The 17,986-nt window shown below is 27.0% G+C and overlaps 1 protein-coding gene and 1 non-coding gene across 2 annotated transcripts; both read right to left on the reverse strand.

Annotated features, from left to right (window-relative positions):
* Positions 1 to 350: 350 nt before the first annotated feature.
* Positions 351 to 4,592, reverse strand: LOC124832807 (HECT-like ubiquitin-conjugating enzyme (E2)-binding protein). The gene is made up of 5 exons (XM_047307109.2): positions 4,169 to 4,592; positions 3,967 to 4,048; positions 2,104 to 2,958; positions 991 to 1,248; positions 351 to 640 (listed from the first exon to the last, which is right to left on the reverse strand). The coding sequence occupies exons 1-5, from the start codon at positions 4,527 to 4,529 to the stop codon at positions 481 to 483; spliced, it is 1,716 nt and encodes a 571-aa protein (XP_047163065.1). The 5' UTR covers positions 4,530 to 4,592; the 3' UTR covers positions 351 to 480.
* A 65-nt stretch (positions 4,593 to 4,657) lies between these two features.
* On the reverse strand, positions 4,658 to 4,729 carry TRNAH-GUG (transfer RNA histidin (anticodon GUG)). The gene has a single exon. It is a non-coding gene; the product is annotated as a tRNA-His (tRNA).
* Between the last annotated feature and the right edge of the window lie 13,257 nt (positions 4,730 to 17,986).

Raw genomic sequence — 17,986 nt, forward strand, 5'->3', positions numbered from 1 at the left:
CTAAATCCGTATCCATAGTTATAATTATGAAAATAGTTCATACACTTAAATATTTTTAAAATTGGTCATTATTAGAATTATTGACAGAGATGCGTTAATTAGGCTTCAAAATAATTTAATACAAATTATGAAGACTACAATAATACAGAGGTCTCTTGGCTTCATTTGTTTGAGTTGTTTAACAGCTCCAATGCTGTCTAAAACTGGTTCGGGGCGCATCAATACTAGTAATATCGTGATACGCAGCCAAAATCATTTTAACAGAATTTAACCTACAACTTATGGATAAAAAAAATTCTCATTGAAGCCATTTATCTACCCAAAAATGTCAAGATTAATATCATTGTGGATACTATTCTGTCAAGTAAATTCTAGCTATAAAATGGAGTTTTCCTTCATACAAAATAAAACTTTTAAGTAAGCATTTAAGGGCTCAGCCCTATTTAACTTTGGTTGCAAAATTAGGTAATGAATATATTACTACCATTGCAAAGACGACAAAATTAAACCTTGGAAAGAAGTACATGAAGGTGGATATAAATCTTTTGCTGAGATGAACAATCCCACCAATTCTTGTGTCTGACGAGTCGACATGAAAATGCTTTCAGCCGAATTCTTTGTTGCCCATTCCTCTATAATCCTGCATGAATTGTTCAAATTTTATGGAAGCAATTCACCGATAGATATATTGAGGATGAACCCATATATTATTCAAAGTTAATGGGAAAACAAATCATTATTTCAATCTGTTTCTAATCAAAACAATATTTTTTTTTTAATTATTGTCTCCTTATTCTAGCTTATTTCAAAATAAGGGGCAGAAATGAGTCAAAGCATCTCGTTATCAAACATGGACAATATCAAGAAAAACAAAAGCAAACCTAATTCTAAAGTTCAAACCAAAAAAGAAAAATGGAAGAAAACTCTTTACATATTATATATTTCAAGTTAATGGATTATCATGATAAAATATACAATTTCATAACTGACCTTGATTGAGATTCTGTTGCGTTGTGGAAGTCAGAATAAAGCACTTTGATGATGGGCTGTAACTTCAGTTTATGAACTGGGTCTTTGTCTTCTGTATCAGAACAATTACCAGAACAAGACCAAGTATCTGGATTTAAAAGAATGATTTGTAGAACGGGGGATTTGGTTGTTAGATCTCTAATCACAAACCGAAATAATGATTCGTCATTTGCACACTCCATCAACCGATTTGCAAACATTTTGCCCATTGTATATTTGCTGTCGACAAATATAATGCGTTACAATTTATTCAGGGTATATCCGAATTTAACAAACAGACATCAAAATATAATCCTTCTGAGTTTTCAAGGCCTCCTTTGCAACAAAAACAATATAACCCTTCTCTGGCTTAAATTACATATCAAAAAAACTACCTGAGAGGCCTTGCAAATAAAATGTAATATAATAGCTATTGTCTGGAATACACAGCATGCGTACAGTCATGCTCGTTCACAGGATCAAAAAGAACCAGCAAGGAAGACATCTTTCATTTTTCCTTTCGCCTATAATACATTTATTACAAACTTTTGCTTTCAAGAATATCAAGACCATGTTCACTATTAACACTGTCGTGTATAAATGCATGGTATTAGTTGGTAAAATCTACGCACACACTGTTATGGAAGTACTATGATATTTTTCCAACTTCCAAGGAATATAGATAAATCTGTCTTATTATGAGCCATACTTATTTTACTTCCCTGAAAATATTCATATAGTGCACGAACATAAAATTGTTGACAATTTGCAGTCACTGCCACGTCTTTCCCACCAGGCATGTATGAAAGAAAGACTCAATACCTTTTTTCCCCAATATAAATTTCTACAAACCAATTAATGTCAATCAATTTCATTAATTCTGTTAGCATTCCCCAAATTAGTTGACTGGACAAATCAAATTATCCATCGAGACATTAGTTTCACTAAAACAAATCCTATAAGCATACATGTTTCAGCAGAGCTACTTTCTCGTAGTCAACTGCAAAAGAGTTATAATGGCACAAAACATGGCATCTTTTTCTTTCTGATATAGAAGGAATTAAGACACAGTGAATTTATTCATTCTATGCTAACCTGAACATGTCCTCAGATCCTCCAAATGGCAAACAGGTTGAAATATAACATTTGAATAGCCGTACTCCTCCATCTACAGGTGTATGCCCCTCACAGCATGGGTAGGCTCCAATGAGAGACGCACATTGAGGGCATGTAAATTCACGCCAATCAATATCCTTCGTAAGATTCGATAATCTAGCCATGAAAATATCTTCAAGAAAACCATTGAGTAAAGTCTTTTGATTTTCCAGAATTTCCAGGGTCTCTGTTGGCATCCCTTCCCTTCCAGCAGTTCCACATGAATGATGCTCACTGTCTTCATCCCCAAGATTGTTTGTCATATGAGCACAACAACTCGGAATTTCCGTGACATCTTTGGTGCCATTTGAATCTGGATGCAAATCAGAGAAATGACCCGAATCAGGTTTACTCTTTGCAACTTCACTTCTCGAATTCATAGAAAGCTTCTCATCCTCAGAGTGTTCAAACCTATAATTTCTGTCAAAAGCAAGGGTCACTCCTCCATCATCACTGCAAATTGAAGTTCTTTCATCATTACTGCAAGTTGAAGTCCTTTCATCATTCAATTCGCAGCTCCTTGAGAGTTTGCTGATAACATCATCTATGGGGTTTTCTGCTACAGAAGTACACTCTTGCTTTCCACACCCTTCCGGAAAATTATATTCCACAAGATCATCCTTGCAAATAGTGATAGAAGCAGAAGTTAATAGACAGACCCCCGGCATGCATGTATATGAACTGACATACCTCATCACCATCTTCTCACTTATTCCTCCAAAAGAGCAACAACAAGCCCCAAACCAGTTGTCAGCCACTTCTCTCCAATTCACTGATGGCATTTCAACAAAATTCCTAAACAAGTATATCAAACCAAACCTCAGGAACAAAAACATTAATTAAACCATTAGCCCATGACCCTATCACTACCAGCACATTAACTTTTCTCTAAAACAATTCAACCTCATATATCAATCAACCATGTGTGACATAAGTATGAACTCTCAATGATACTACCCATTGTTTGGAGGTATAATGCACAGACACGCATATCACATGCGAGGCATATCAGTTAAGGCGATAGAGTAGTTCAGAAACTAAGATGATATGATACTGCAAAATACACATTTAGAAGTGTATAAAAATCCATCAAAAGACAACAAATATATAACTGAAATGGGACAGATCCAAATTAAAATCATATTTTTTAGACATTGCCGAAATAAAAAATTATAAATCACTGCCATCATAAATTATGTTTACTACTTACATATATGAATAACATTATCAATTAAATTACTTCTTTAAAATAATATATAATGAGTACATCTTCCCTCCTTGATCTATGAAGAAACAATGTCTATATTTATATATTACGCATACTTATATGTTTACTGTAACTTTATCGGATATAAATGCCTTAAAAACGTGGATACTTCACCAACATGTATGGGTGAAGTATTAAAAAGTAGCAGCATCATATCATCATATACATAAAACAAATAAAAGTATCGGTGCTTCGTAGGTTAAGACACTTCATCTATAGATAAAGTATCTTAGAGTATGAGTATCGGCAAACACGCGAAGCAAATTGAAGTACCTGTAATTCATAAATAGTTTCACGTTTTCAAAAAGAAAAAAAAAATTATAGCTATATTTAGATAAATTTCTGTTTGTGTGTGCATATATCAGAAGAAAATGTGAGAAAATGAGAAAAAAGAAAGAAAAATCTCTAACAAGCTAATTAGATTTAGTTTATGTACAGGTAAGTATTTGTTTCTATCTAGTTTCTTCCACTATGAGTGTTCAAGGTTAAAATTATGTATTTCTGAGAAAAAACAGAATCAAATACTGACATGCTACCTGAGAGGAATTTTGGTCAACTTGAAGGTGCAAGTTCTGCAATAAAAGTCAACTTCTCCAGCAGAAGATAATTTTTTGACATCTGCAACAAAACAAGAACAGGGAAATAAACACAAGTTATTGAACAAACATTTTAAAAAAAAAGTTAAACATAATTTTAAAAGACATAAATGAATAATCAGCAACGACATTTAGAGATTACCAGATTCTGGTATGAGAGGGTCCGGCAGCGGAGTTGGTGAAGGGTGAAGGGAAGAAAGGATGGGATGGTCGACGGGGAGGAGGAGGAGGAGCTTGACCTCGATGTGGTCGGAAAGTGCGCGGAATGTTACTGGAGAGTCGGCATCGAGCATGACGGCCGGAATCGGAACCCTAAGGGAGAGGGAGGAAGCTGTGAGAGTGAGGAAAGAGTGTGAGGAGTGAAGGTTGATGGAGAGGTCGTGGCATTGGAGAGAGGGGTTTAGGGTTTTGTCGTTGGGGAAGACCATTAAACGTATCGTTGGGATATGGGACTGTGCTTCCCATGTGTAACGCCATCCTTGTTCGCCCTTCCCGCCGCTCATTCTACTACCTTCCTTGCTCTGTGCTCCTCCAGTCAGATATTCAAATACACAGACATCATTACTCAGTAAGAATGGAATAAAAGGGATAGTTAAAAAGAATAAAATTTGAAATTAAAAAACAAAATATGTGTGGCTGCTGGGATTCGAGCCCAGGTCTCCACGGCCACAACGTGGAATTCTTACCACTAAACTACAGCCACTTTCGTTAGATTTTAACCTCTTTTGCAACAAGAAGGCGTAGAATGTAAAATCTACCATTATGTCACACCACCAACAATGGACCAAGCACCACTATAACATTACGAGCAAGAGACCAAAACCACCACCTCCGTAGTAATGTGACCACAACAACACGATTACGAAAACAATGCACCCACCACCACACTTGCAACAACAAAACTACCTCCTTCAACATACTGCAGCAGGCGACCAACACCACAATTGCAACAGCAACCAACACCTCATTCACCACAACTACAGCGACGGTCAACACCTCTTTCACCACAACCACCTACAACGCAACAACATATCAAACCCACAAAATAAAATGCAAAACATGAGAGGAGAATCCATTCCCTATCATAGCATAATCGATTCTTAGACCACAAAAATTTGTTCTCTTAAACCAACACAATTTATTCTTTAAAAAAATTACACAGAGGTGAATCGATTATCTTTGTCTAGAATCGACTCCCTCAAACATTTTGTGCCATAAATGCTTTTTTGATATCGTTCTTACTATATTTTCATACAACCATAATTATACCCAAAACGGTTTCTCGTTATCTCCATACACTAAACATCATGAAAAAAAAAACACTTGGGATAACACATGATGAAATTGTCTTTTTGTGTTAAATTCATCACTGACTAAAGATGCTTCATCCTCTTTCTCCCTAAAATCTGCACTCTCAAATCACTTATAATAGCTCGAAAATAGAACGAAAATATGTTATTCCTTCCTCGTGTACATGTGGAAACAAACATATATTTAAAGACTTAAAATGTTTTAGCATAAATAAAATTCAATATAACAAACAATATGAGTTTCTTTTGAAAATTAACTTTTTGTTCAATAGTATTAATTTATTCATCAGTACAAATTAAAAGGGATTTACTTAAGTATTATTCAAATAAATTTCATTTTATCATTATACTTTTAAATAAAAAAATGTCTAAACATAATCACATTGTAGTAAACTCGTCTTTTGTCTATCGATTTAACAAATCAATTTTAACCCAAACATGCTTTAAATAATCACCAGAAAAATTCACTAGAGCAAATCTAATAAAAAAAAAGTGTTCAAATATACACTTTTCATGTTACCACTCATAAGAAACTAATTAGTATAAATGGAACTCAGAGGGTCTAAAATTATGTTACCATGCATAAGAATATCAATAATTTATGATAATATTAAATGAATTTTATTAAGTTTCAAATTATTGATAAATTTAAATATTTTTAATTAAATTTCTATTAAATAGAATTAAAAGGATAACATTAATTAATTTAAATATAATGTGGTTATCATAGTTTTAATAATTACTAATTATACATATGGTTGATTTCTTATAAAAACAAAAATTTTTTCCTATTATATTAATTATATGATGTGTTAGGCAATGTGAATACCAGATTTCAAATTATATATATATATATATATATATATATATATATATATATATATATATATATATATATATATATATATATATATATTGTTAGCTCCATGACTGAAGGTGATGAAACTTAACAACAAATTGCATAAGGTTAATTTTCTTCCTGTATATATATATCTTTCAACCTAAAAGAGATATATGAATACAAATATTTTAAGAAAATTGTTAAGAAAAAAGTTATCTTAAATTTCGAGAAATTGAATGTCATAAAAAACATGAGTCAAATATATAGGTGTATCAATTTTTTATAATAAAAAAAATTAATAAAATTATTACTATTACAGTTATAAAAATATATATAAATAATTTTATAATTTTATTATAAATATTTTTTATTTAATTTTTAATTAATTGTTTATTAAAAATAATTATTTTAACTTATAAAAAACAAATTAAAAAAATCATTTAAAAGATAGAATTAATAAAAATTTATGTACACAACATTTCCTTTTATTAATATTATAGATAACATACCACAACAAAAACATAACATACTCAAATTATATTAAAAACAAAAGCTTGTTGAAATACAAATTCTTTTTAAAATTTAAATCTATTATAGTTAACCATCAAATAAAACATGTCAATAAATATATGTTTAGAATTATATATGAGATGTGGATTGTAGGTGCAAATGTGCAATCATGAGGGATTTTAAATTACCATTATAATAATTTAATAATAAACTATTTTATTACCGAATAAGTAAGTTAATAAATATTAATAGTAAAACCAGAAATAAAAATAAAAAAATCCTCATAATAATCCCGTTAACATAAGATAAAACAAATAACTTAAATACAATAAAATACTTTTTTAAAAAAAAAAATTAACGAATTAATATAAATATATTTAATTATATATTTTAAGAAAAAAAATACAACACTTAAAGTTATGGTTTATAAATTAACCATATTGTGATCATTGCTTGTTTTGAAAAGATACTATGATTCTTTGTAACATATATTTAATATATGTGGAGGCATATTTTAGAGAAGAAAGTATAAGAAACAAAAGAAGAATAAAACATGGAAAGGGAATTAACCACCGCCACAGATTAGTGGAACTAATATTTATTGCTAACAATAATTGAACAACATATATTAATAGACAGTAGGTAATCATAAGTTATATGCATCATTCCCATTCTTGCAAATTTTTCTCTACTTAAACTTTAGTATTCAGACTGAATTAAATAATATTTTGCCACTGAGATTATAATTACAAATAACCCGCTTAAATAATTCTTAATAATAGACTTATTAGGTCAAAATAGTTTTTATCTTTTATCAGTTAAATTAACTATTCATTTTAATAAATAATTGTTTTTTTCTCTTAATTAATTATCTATTTAAAAGTATAATACTATGTTATTTTTTTTATTTAAAGTTAATGTCATTTCTTTAATTTTTATATTTTCATATTTTTATTCACATGTCTTTCAAGAAAAAAATCATTATAGGAACATATATAATATTAAATAAACTTGAACATAATTTATATATAAGAGTTTTACATTACACTTATATTTGAATTTTTAACAATCATCTTATCATATATGAATTATTTTATATTGATATTTTTTCTTAAACTTTAGATATCGTCATATAGATATATTTGTCTCATTTTCTCTATTAAGAAAACTTTTAATATAATTAAACACAAAATAACCTTTGACTCTAATATGAGTTATGAGTTTTTGAGAAAAGATCCACGAAAAATATGTAATATACGAAATGTAAAACACTAACATTATCTCAATAAAATTATGGATCGTTATACACTACTAAACGTTTTATCTTTAAACTTGAAATCATTCAATTCTACCACGGACTTGATTTGGTTCACGGGTACGTAAAATGTCTTATTTGTTTAATTCTGGGAGAAGTTATTTTAATAGTTGCATTTGATCCTATGAGTGTATGAAGCATCCATTCCAGCGTGGATTGGCATTTGATGCCGACAAATGAAGACGCACAGACAGAGATTAGGGTTCCTACACTTAAAAATATACCTAAATGTGTCACCCTACAACATGCTAATAATAATAATAATATTAGCATTATTCTATGGAATCTATATACTCTATGCAAAATGTTATTTTAAACCTTACCCCTCACCTCCTCCTTTTTAAAATCTATAACATACATAAATACCTACCTTTTCTCCATACTGCTGTGGAAATAAAAAAATTAAATTTAATATCAGCACTATATCAAATTATTCAAATTTTTATTCAATCCATCACTCACATTTTTTGTCTTATCTTAATATTCTGTACTTTGGTGCAAATACATAGAATGTGACTGTAAAAAGGGAATATAACAGCCTTTTCCCAACTACTATTTTGAATTTCAGGCCAGTGAGAATAACCTTCTTTATCACAACTTAGCACGAGAGAAAAAAAAAAAGCTAATACATAGGCCGCAAAAGCAAAAGAAAAACACACATTCATTTATAAACGAGTGTTTGACCCTAAGCCTCCAACATCTCATTCTTGTATTTCTAAAAATTCAATTTTTGAACTTCTAACATCTTATCTTGTACCTTCTAATTCTTTTAAAAATTTTATTTTTAACTTTAATAAATATGTTTTCATTTTCTTCTCTTTTTTATTAAAATAAATTCTACACCACCTTAATAATAATTTGATTTAATTTAAAATTTAAATATTATTTAATATAATATTATATTTTAATAATTATTAAAATATTATTTATATTATAATAATAATTATATTAAATATAAAAATAAAATAATAATAAAAATAATAATAATAATAAATTTTATTTAATATATTCAAATATTAAATTATATTGAAATATAAAAAAAATTAAATAATTATTAAATTTTAAATAAAAACCAAAATTTTAAAAAACTAGTTTATCAAATATTAAAATCCGTAACTTTTTATTTAAAATTTAATAAATACTTAATTTAATTTAAAATTATAATATTATTTTCTAAATTTTAATATTTTATTAATTATTAAAATATGATTTATATTTTTATAATAATTTTGTTAAAAAAATTAAAATAATAATAATTAAAATAAGAGTAATAATAATGAAAAACTAAAAATAATATTTAAAATCACATTTAATATTTAAATATATTAAATTATATTAAAATATTAAATTAAATTTAATAATTATTAAAATTAGAAAAAAAACAAAATTTTGAAAAGATTTTTGTTAATCGGATCTGGACAACCGATCGGATCTGGATATCCGATGAATAATTGATTTTAAGATTTTATTTTTTATTTAATTTTTAATAATGATTTAATTTAATTTAATATATTTAAATATATTAAATATTTTATTTAACATAATTTTATTTTATATCTCACAAATAATTGTTTTTAAATTTTTTTTTATTTAAATTTTAATAATTATTTAATTTATTTTTATATTTTAATATAATTCAATATATTAAATATTTTATTTAATATAATTTTATTTTTATTGTTATTATTTTTATTGTAATTATTTTATTTTTATATTTTTAATATAAATATTATTATAATATAAATATTTTAATAATTATTAAAATATAAAATTATATTAAATAATATTTGAATTTTAAATTAAATTGTTATTAAGGTAGTCTAGAGTGTTTTTTAATAAGAAAAAGAAGAAAATAAAAAGATATTTATTAAAGTTAAAAATGAAATTTTTAAAAAAATTGGAGATGCATGAGTGTGAAATACTAAAAGGTCAAAAATAAATTTTTTGAAGGTGCAGGATGAAATATTGGAGGTGTAAGGTGAAACACTCTTTATAAATTGATATTGTAAAACTTTTAAAACGTTTTCTCACGTTTTGTTAACTTAACTTAATTTTACAAAAAATAATTTATAAAATAAAGTTTATATTCTCTTATAATATTCCATGTTTAATCGATATAAAACTTTTAAGAAAAATAATTATATGCTTTTGAAGTCAAAACCCACGTGAGTTCATGTTGCATAAATTATGATATCATAGTTTTGGTTAACATCTATTAGTGGATTAGTACGAGCTTTTATGTTAACAATAGTTTTTATTTTTCTCTGTATAATTAAACTCATTAATAAAAAAAAACTATAAACATTATTGTGATAAATAATAGCATTTTAGTTCAGATTCAGATGGTATCAGTTTTGGAATTCAAGTGGAACATGGTAGAGACAATGGCTTACTGAAGTACTGTACTTGCACACTAACACATCTCAGATCAAATTCTATGGATATTGCACCTTCCTCCTTGTCCATTATCTTCGTTTGAGTAATCATTTCAACTCCCTAAATACTTTGACATTCTACAATATATATATATATATATATATATATATATATATATATACTTAATTACCACCTAAAATAATATAATAATGTGAATTGAAATTTTAAATTAAAAAAATAAAATAAATTTAATTAAAATATTATTATTTTAATACTTTTTGTTTGAAATGGATGTGAATGTATTACCACCTTTCTACTGTTGTAATTGGATCAGTACTAATTATAATTACTAAGACTAATTAATGACTAAGCTAAAAAATGGTTTGGGTAGTGCATTATGCCAAAAGCTTGCCATCATTGGAAGTGATGAACAATAAGGTCAACCCTATACTTATTTATCCATATAATTTATGACTTATAATATGATGGAAAAATTTCATTATATAGAAAGAGGGAGAGAGAAGGAAGGGGAGAAGATTGAGTAAACATATTTTTTTTATGTTTAATTTAATTTAAAAAAAACATTATAATGCTTTCTCGAGAATGACTTTAACCAAATTTTCACAAAATAATTTCTATCAAGGAGATAAAAATGTAATTCTCTTGAGTTTAAAATAAAAAGTTTTACTTTAGAAAAAAATATAACATGGTAGAACAATTATTCAATGTTTGTACATGTATAATGGTTGGAGGAAAAAAATTGGGATATTTAATGGATGGGACCAATTTTCTTGCTCTAAAAGAGAAGATGGTGGTAAATGGTATGTTGTAAGGAAGTAACCAAGTAATTCAAGTGAAAAAATATCGAAGGAATTAATGTTACAGTGTAGTGTAGGTTGCAATTTGTCACTAGTATTGTCCTGTTAATAAGCTTGGCGATCAAAAATAATCATCACAATAATGACCAAGGACACTACAAAACAGGAAAAATTAAATCACACTACTACACCCTAACTGAAATAAAAAATACTAAATTTTACCAATATAATTTAGATTGATTATCAAATTATACATATTAAATTATATGTAATCTTTAATATATGGTTTTTATGTAAGTTAAAATTGGAAGTTTAAGGATTTAAAAATACAAAAATGTAAATTGAATAATAAAGGTATATAGCAAAGTCAAAATACAAATTCATAGATTAAAAAACCAAATAATATGAAAATCATAGTTTTTTAAAGGTTTATGTTAAATAATTAACCAATTCAATTAATTGACTAAACCGATTTATACAAATTAAATTTTAATATAATTCAATTCATATTCAATTATCAAATTGTAAGATTCAATCAATTCCTTATTCGAATTTTAGTTTCAAAAATGCAATTTGCTATCATAAAGAACAAAACTGAAACTAGGAAATAGAAAAACAAACTCAAATCAAAGAACAATTAATGCAAAATTCAATTCATATTGTTGATAAGCTCTTAAAATAGGCTTTAAATATGAATATTAATGTTACAAATTCTAAAAAATAATGAGCTTAATTAGGTTTAGAAACCCAATTAAAAATGTGCAAAACCGGCAAGGTTCATTTATAGCAAATATGCCTAAATTTCAAAAAATTGGAAATAATAATATAGGAGTCCAAATCCAACTATATTGATTTTGAAGTTATGAAAGTGTAGAATTCAATGCAACTAGAATACGTAGAAAATTATATTTATAAAATAAGTCATGACCAAAATAATGAACTAAAAATATGAAATTAAAGTATTTATTAATAAATTCAATTTATTACTAATGATAGAAAATGAAACAAAAGCTAAAAATAAAACAAAATAAAAAATGCAGTCTATGTATAGTTAGGTTATAAATGTATATACAATATGTACTATTGTGAAAAAAGAAGCACGAAGAAAAAAAAAATACAGAGGGAGGATTGAAAAGAAAAAATATACAAGAAGGTGATACTTTTTTGTAATATGCAAGACTGTTAAATCAAGGCTAGACTAAGCTAGAGAAAACACACGAATATATAATATAAGATGGTATATAAGGAACACAAGTGCTAAAAAAATTGGTTAAGAGGGAGAAGGTTTAAAGCTCTAAGAGGATACAACGCATGCTTTTTTTTTTTTCTTTTTTTGTTATCCTAGTGGTAATTAATTATTAAATATTAGTAAATGTGTTAATTTGATGCATGACTTATGTTCTAGTTCTAATTCACTCCTAAACAAACTCCTTTTTATAGGGCTACCAAATGAGTGGACCAGGAAAAAGTCTTCAACTCCAAAGTCTCCTTTTAAAATAGGTTAGGATCAAGACTAAAGTGAACTTAGAGTTTGTAAAGATTGGTTGATCTAAGCCAAAAATCGAGACCAATTGGATCAAGGCAAAGGTTGAAACTAGTCAATCAAAAACGAAGGTCGAGACAACAAGCTAATCCTAGATGAAGGTTGAGTTGGGATAGTTTTGGAACAAAGGTCAAGATAAACCAACCCAAGATAAAGTTTGATACGGGAGTGTTGGAGAAAATATTTGAGACGGATAAATTTAAACTGATGATTAATATGAGTAAGCTTGAACCTAAAATCAAAACAAGTAATTTTTAACAAAAAAATCAAAACAACTTAGAGTAGATCGGTAGTTGAGGTAAACCAACCAAGTTGATAATCGAAATATAAATTCTGCAGAAAGACTAAATACATACATTTAATATAAATTAATAATACAAAATTATGTTTTACACAAACTCATGATTATTTTTTACTATTAAAGATATATGATATTTTTAGTACACTAATCCCCTCCTTTAAGAAAAATTAGGTACAAAAACTAAATGCATGTTCTTAATATGTCTTTTTTACCAAACTTATCATTATTTTTTACTATTATCTCACTTTATATATATTTTGTTAGAATAAAATTAGAGAATTTTTTTTATAGTTTTAATTCAACATGATGTTGTAATGTTAATTAATATAATTTGTAGAAGCAACTAATTGAAAGACTTATGTGACTACAAATGTAATTATTTTTTAGTCTTATTATTTTATTTAATTTAGTCTAATTTTTGTGACTAATATAAATAAAGAAAGAAGGGATAAATTTATATATATTAAGGATGAACATTTATGGAGTTAGATCGGATTTGGATCTAATCTGACTAATTTAGTATAATTCAATTTAATATTTTAAAATTCATATTTGACCATTTAATGTATTGGACTAATCATTTAGATTATTTGAATTGTGAGTTAATTTAATCAAAAAATTTGGATAACAAATTTATATTGAAATTAAATTTTTTAATAATTTTTATTTTATTTTGAATAAACAACATAAATATATTGAATCTTTAGCTACCTGTATAATTTTAATAATGATTATTATAAGAAACTATAATTTTATATAAATTATTATTAAATTTTAACAAAATAACAAATATTAAAAATAAAATATAAAATTTAAAATATATTTAAAATTTTATAAATATTAATTCTATGTAAATTATAAATAAGGAAAGACTAATTAAGAATAGGTCTACTAAAGTTTAAATTAATTTGTAACTCCATGTTTTTCCAAGGGAATTTAAATGAGAAAGAAAGAGAAATTGAGAAGATGAAGTAAACTTGTATGAATCTAGTTAGTCTCACTTATCCCGATTAAAGACTTATTATACTTGCCTCCACAACAATAAAAATAAAGTGAAAGGGAAATTTATAAATGTATATTACTTCATGTGGATAGTGTCCTCACATATAAGATAATTTTTTACATTGATACGAATTACATTTCTGAATATGCCATGGAATATGAATAATCAAAACAATATCATGACTTTTAATGGACAAGGATCAACACTCCTGATATGATTATTTGACCATAATATCTCTAACAGCCTTATTCCAGTTACGTCCACATATATGAACTCACTATACACTATACCGTTAGACTAGTCTACCTTTGAAAATATGAAATAATGTTGCAGTGCTACTAGAAAAATATGTTTATAACTATATATATGCAAGTAAAACACTGATGTATAATTATGGTTAAAAGTTTTGTAAAATATTGATATATGAAAATGAAACTGTGAAATATATTTAATAAGTAATTAAAATGTTATACTTTATTTTAGAAAGTATATAATTAGGAGGTCACAAACAATACTAATAGAAAAGAAGAAAAAGTTTGTTTGATAAATATACATTTTAGGAGATGTGCACTGAGAAGTCAAGAGAATTGGTGGAGAAATCACTTAGATAAAAAAAGTTGGTGATGGTCAATGAATCGAATTTTGAGAGGATATATTGGTAGGTGATTTCACATTGAAAGACATATCACTTGTGCAAAAAGAACTTGTAACATCATTTATGCATAAGTAACAAAATTCGACGTTAAAAATGTGTGGTGATATTTTTGTAAATATCTCGTTCAAATTAACATTGGATCTCTCTTAATAAAAGTTAATTTGCCTTTTAAAATTTAAAAGCAGTGCACGTACCTTTAAATTTCTATTGAAGGTTTGTATGAAACCTTCCACTAAAGTATAGTGACAACCTCAAACTTGTAGGAAAAAGTTTTTCAATCCATTTTTCATCTTTTTGTCATTATAGTGTTTGTTTTGGCTAAAACTTTCATTATCTCCTATTGTGTTTCGTATTAAAGTTAGTTTCATTTATTAGTCATTGTTGTTTCTTAGATATTACATTTTTTCATTTTTAGTTTAATCTTGAGTTTCAAATGGTTATAACTTTTGTTACAAATCTCATATTGAGACACTTAAAAAATGAAAGTTATAAGAAATGAAGTGATGAAATTGTTGAAATTTTAAAAAATTCATTGTTTAAGGTATGTTTTTTATTTTATTTTCTAAGTATTTTTCACTCATTTTTTTATACTTTACACTTTTATTTTAAATACCCATTCTACTTCTAAAATTTTAAAAATTTCTTTAGTGTACTTTTGTATTGAATGTTAATTTTCCATGATTTCAATGGAGAAAAATATTTACAAAAAATTAAAAAAACTTACAAATTAATTGACGTTGTTCTTGTAATAAACGTCAATTAACAATAGACGTTAAGACATCTCTTTATAGATAACATCTCCTACTATGAATTTGAACCTTCAAGACATCAAAAGCTTAAAATGAAAAGCCTTTTTTATGTTAGTAGATCTTCACATTTGAGAGAAAAAAAACACAAACACAAATAGATGGAAAGATTGTAAGAGAAATGAGAATGAAACCTTAGTTGGAGAAGAAACTGGTTTAATTGGAAGGTACAATAGATACATAAGATCTTACAAATTAGTTCTTTGGTAAAGTACAAAAAAGTATAGGTATATAAAGGAGACACATATGAGACATACAAGGTCAAATCTTCATGCAGCCCGGTACACCAAGAGGGGAGACCTACAACAATAGAGCAGAATAAAAGTAAGTCCTTATATTGACAATTTTGAAAGATAACAGTCAAATATTGTCCTAATACATGGAGAATGATAAGGAGTATATTATAAATGAAAGATGGTTTGTTAACTAGAAACATACATATATCAACATATATAGGAATGAATATGTTCTTTGTGCAAACAAGAACAAGAAACTAGTCATGATTGGTTACACATTTTGGTGTTTGGTATAAAGAGATTGTTACACATTTTCTACAATATTATCATCACATCAGGGACAGCGTGGCGATTCGAATGGTTTGCAACAATAATCATTTTGGTTAGATAGAATCATTTCTAAAGAACTAGAACTAAATAGCATTATGGTTATTGTTGTTACTAAATTCAAATCTTATATGCTTGATTGTAAAAAAAAAAAGCGCAGAAATTTTATTTATCGTTTGTAGAATAACTTATAGAGGGGTGAAGAAAATAACACGTTGATACACACTTCTTACACGTACATGAAATATAAGAAAATGACAACAAATAAGATGTATAAACAACGAATCACAAAAAGAGAGGTTCAACATGTAATTAATTTACCTATTTTAAAACACATTACATATAATCTTATATGGTATGGATAAGTGTCAGGTCAATGGACTGGAGAAACAAACAATTAACAACTCTTAATGAATTGGTTAAGATAATTGTTGAGATAGTTACAACTGCTTGACAGTTAATAAAAATATTAATCATTTATTGGTAATGGGTCAAGTCTAAGGATGAGTTCATTTTAATATTTATAAATATATGTTTGACACGAAAATGTCAGGTAACTAATTCTGAGTAGTCACTTTCTATTAAATATTATTATGCAAAATCACTGACTTGAACGTTGGAGTGTCTTTTGCAAGTATCTTCCCACGGTAGAAGATAGATGCCAAGATGTTTCAGGTTAAAAGTTTCCTGATGGTCTTCCGTTTAACCGATTGGTTCAGAGTTGTTAATTGTTTGTTTGTTCAATCCATTGATATCCATACCCTACACAAACCTTTTTTAATCTCACTATCTTTCTTTTAATTTTTTACTTTTTTCTAACTATTTCACAACAAGAGATATAAGTAATTTAGCCGGTTAGATAAAATTTGCTAATCACTCTTATCTTTTTTTATGTGCAAAGGTATTAAATTTTACAAAATTTTTCCTTGACCTTTCAAACCGAGAAATGAATATTAAATTTGTTATTTATTTATATAATCTTTTTAAAATTATAATTGAAATTATTGGAACCCATCATCCCGCTTCCCTGCGAATTAATAAAATGCACTGAAAGAGAATTGTGATTCTATACATTTTATCTTATTACAATTTCGATGTTAGTCTTTTTTTAATCATCCCAATGAAAGAAACATTTTGGAGAGAGTTTCACAAAAGAATCTAGCTAGTTTCTGAAAAGATTCCTACACAAGAAAGTACCTTTTAAAAGTAATGTTTTTAACCTGAAAAGTTCATTTTATTTAAACCTTTTAAAACTTTTATTTTTATTTATGAAACTATTTCTGTGAAAAGTTACAAATTTAAATTTATGTGACTCAAAAACCTAAACCGATCTAATCCAATTTTGATTAGATTGGTGCAAGTTAATTAGGTTGAATATTACTGAAATTGAATAACTTTTTCAGCCTAAGATAAAGTGATGTACCAAAAAGAAAAACTGATAACCCTTAGCCATCAGAAAAACGATTGACCAAATACAACTACAACATCCCTAAGTAAGATCTGGCTTAAATTATTAAACCAAATCACCATTCCCAATCAATAATGATGGTGGCTAAAAATCTGGTTTGAGAATACAAGTACAATTTCCCCAACAGAGATATGGTTCAAATAATTAACTCAATCACAGTTTGGCGCATGAGTCACATTCGATCTTAACCAAAATTAAATAGTATTGTTTTTGAATACTCTATATTATTGTAAGCAAAACAAAAGGTCCACTAACCTTTTACCGAGGAAAAAGGTCCATACCACTAGCTGAGCTTTACAAAGAATTTACTTATATTCATGCATATTCCCCGAAGGTGTCATGTCTGTGTCTATCCTAAAAGCATAAACACAGTCAACTTGCTGATCCAAGAGGACCAGTATATATAATAACCTTGCTGTCTACCACCATAACCTTCTTTCAGGACCCTTTT

This window comes from Vigna umbellata, chromosome 1 (assembly GCF_029865625.1).
Source record: "Vigna umbellata cultivar VRB3 chromosome 1, Vumbellata_1.0, whole genome shotgun sequence".
Taxonomy (NCBI): Eukaryota; Viridiplantae; Streptophyta; class Magnoliopsida; order Fabales; family Fabaceae; genus Vigna; species Vigna umbellata.

Bases quoted from the DNA above. Each gene is read 5' to 3' on its own strand.
- LOC124832807 (XM_047307109.2), bottom strand. From the start codon at position 4,529: ATGAGCGGCGGGAAGGGCGAACAAGGATGGCGTTACACATGGGAAGCA. The intron at 2,959-3,966 runs GTAGCATGTCAG...ATACTTGTTTAG, and splicing joins TTGACCAAAATTCCTCTCAG to GAATTTTGTTGAAATGCCAT. The intron at 1,249-2,103 runs GTTAGCATAGAA...ATTTGTCGACAG, and splicing joins GGATCTGAGGACATGTTCAG to CAAATATACAATGGGCAAAA.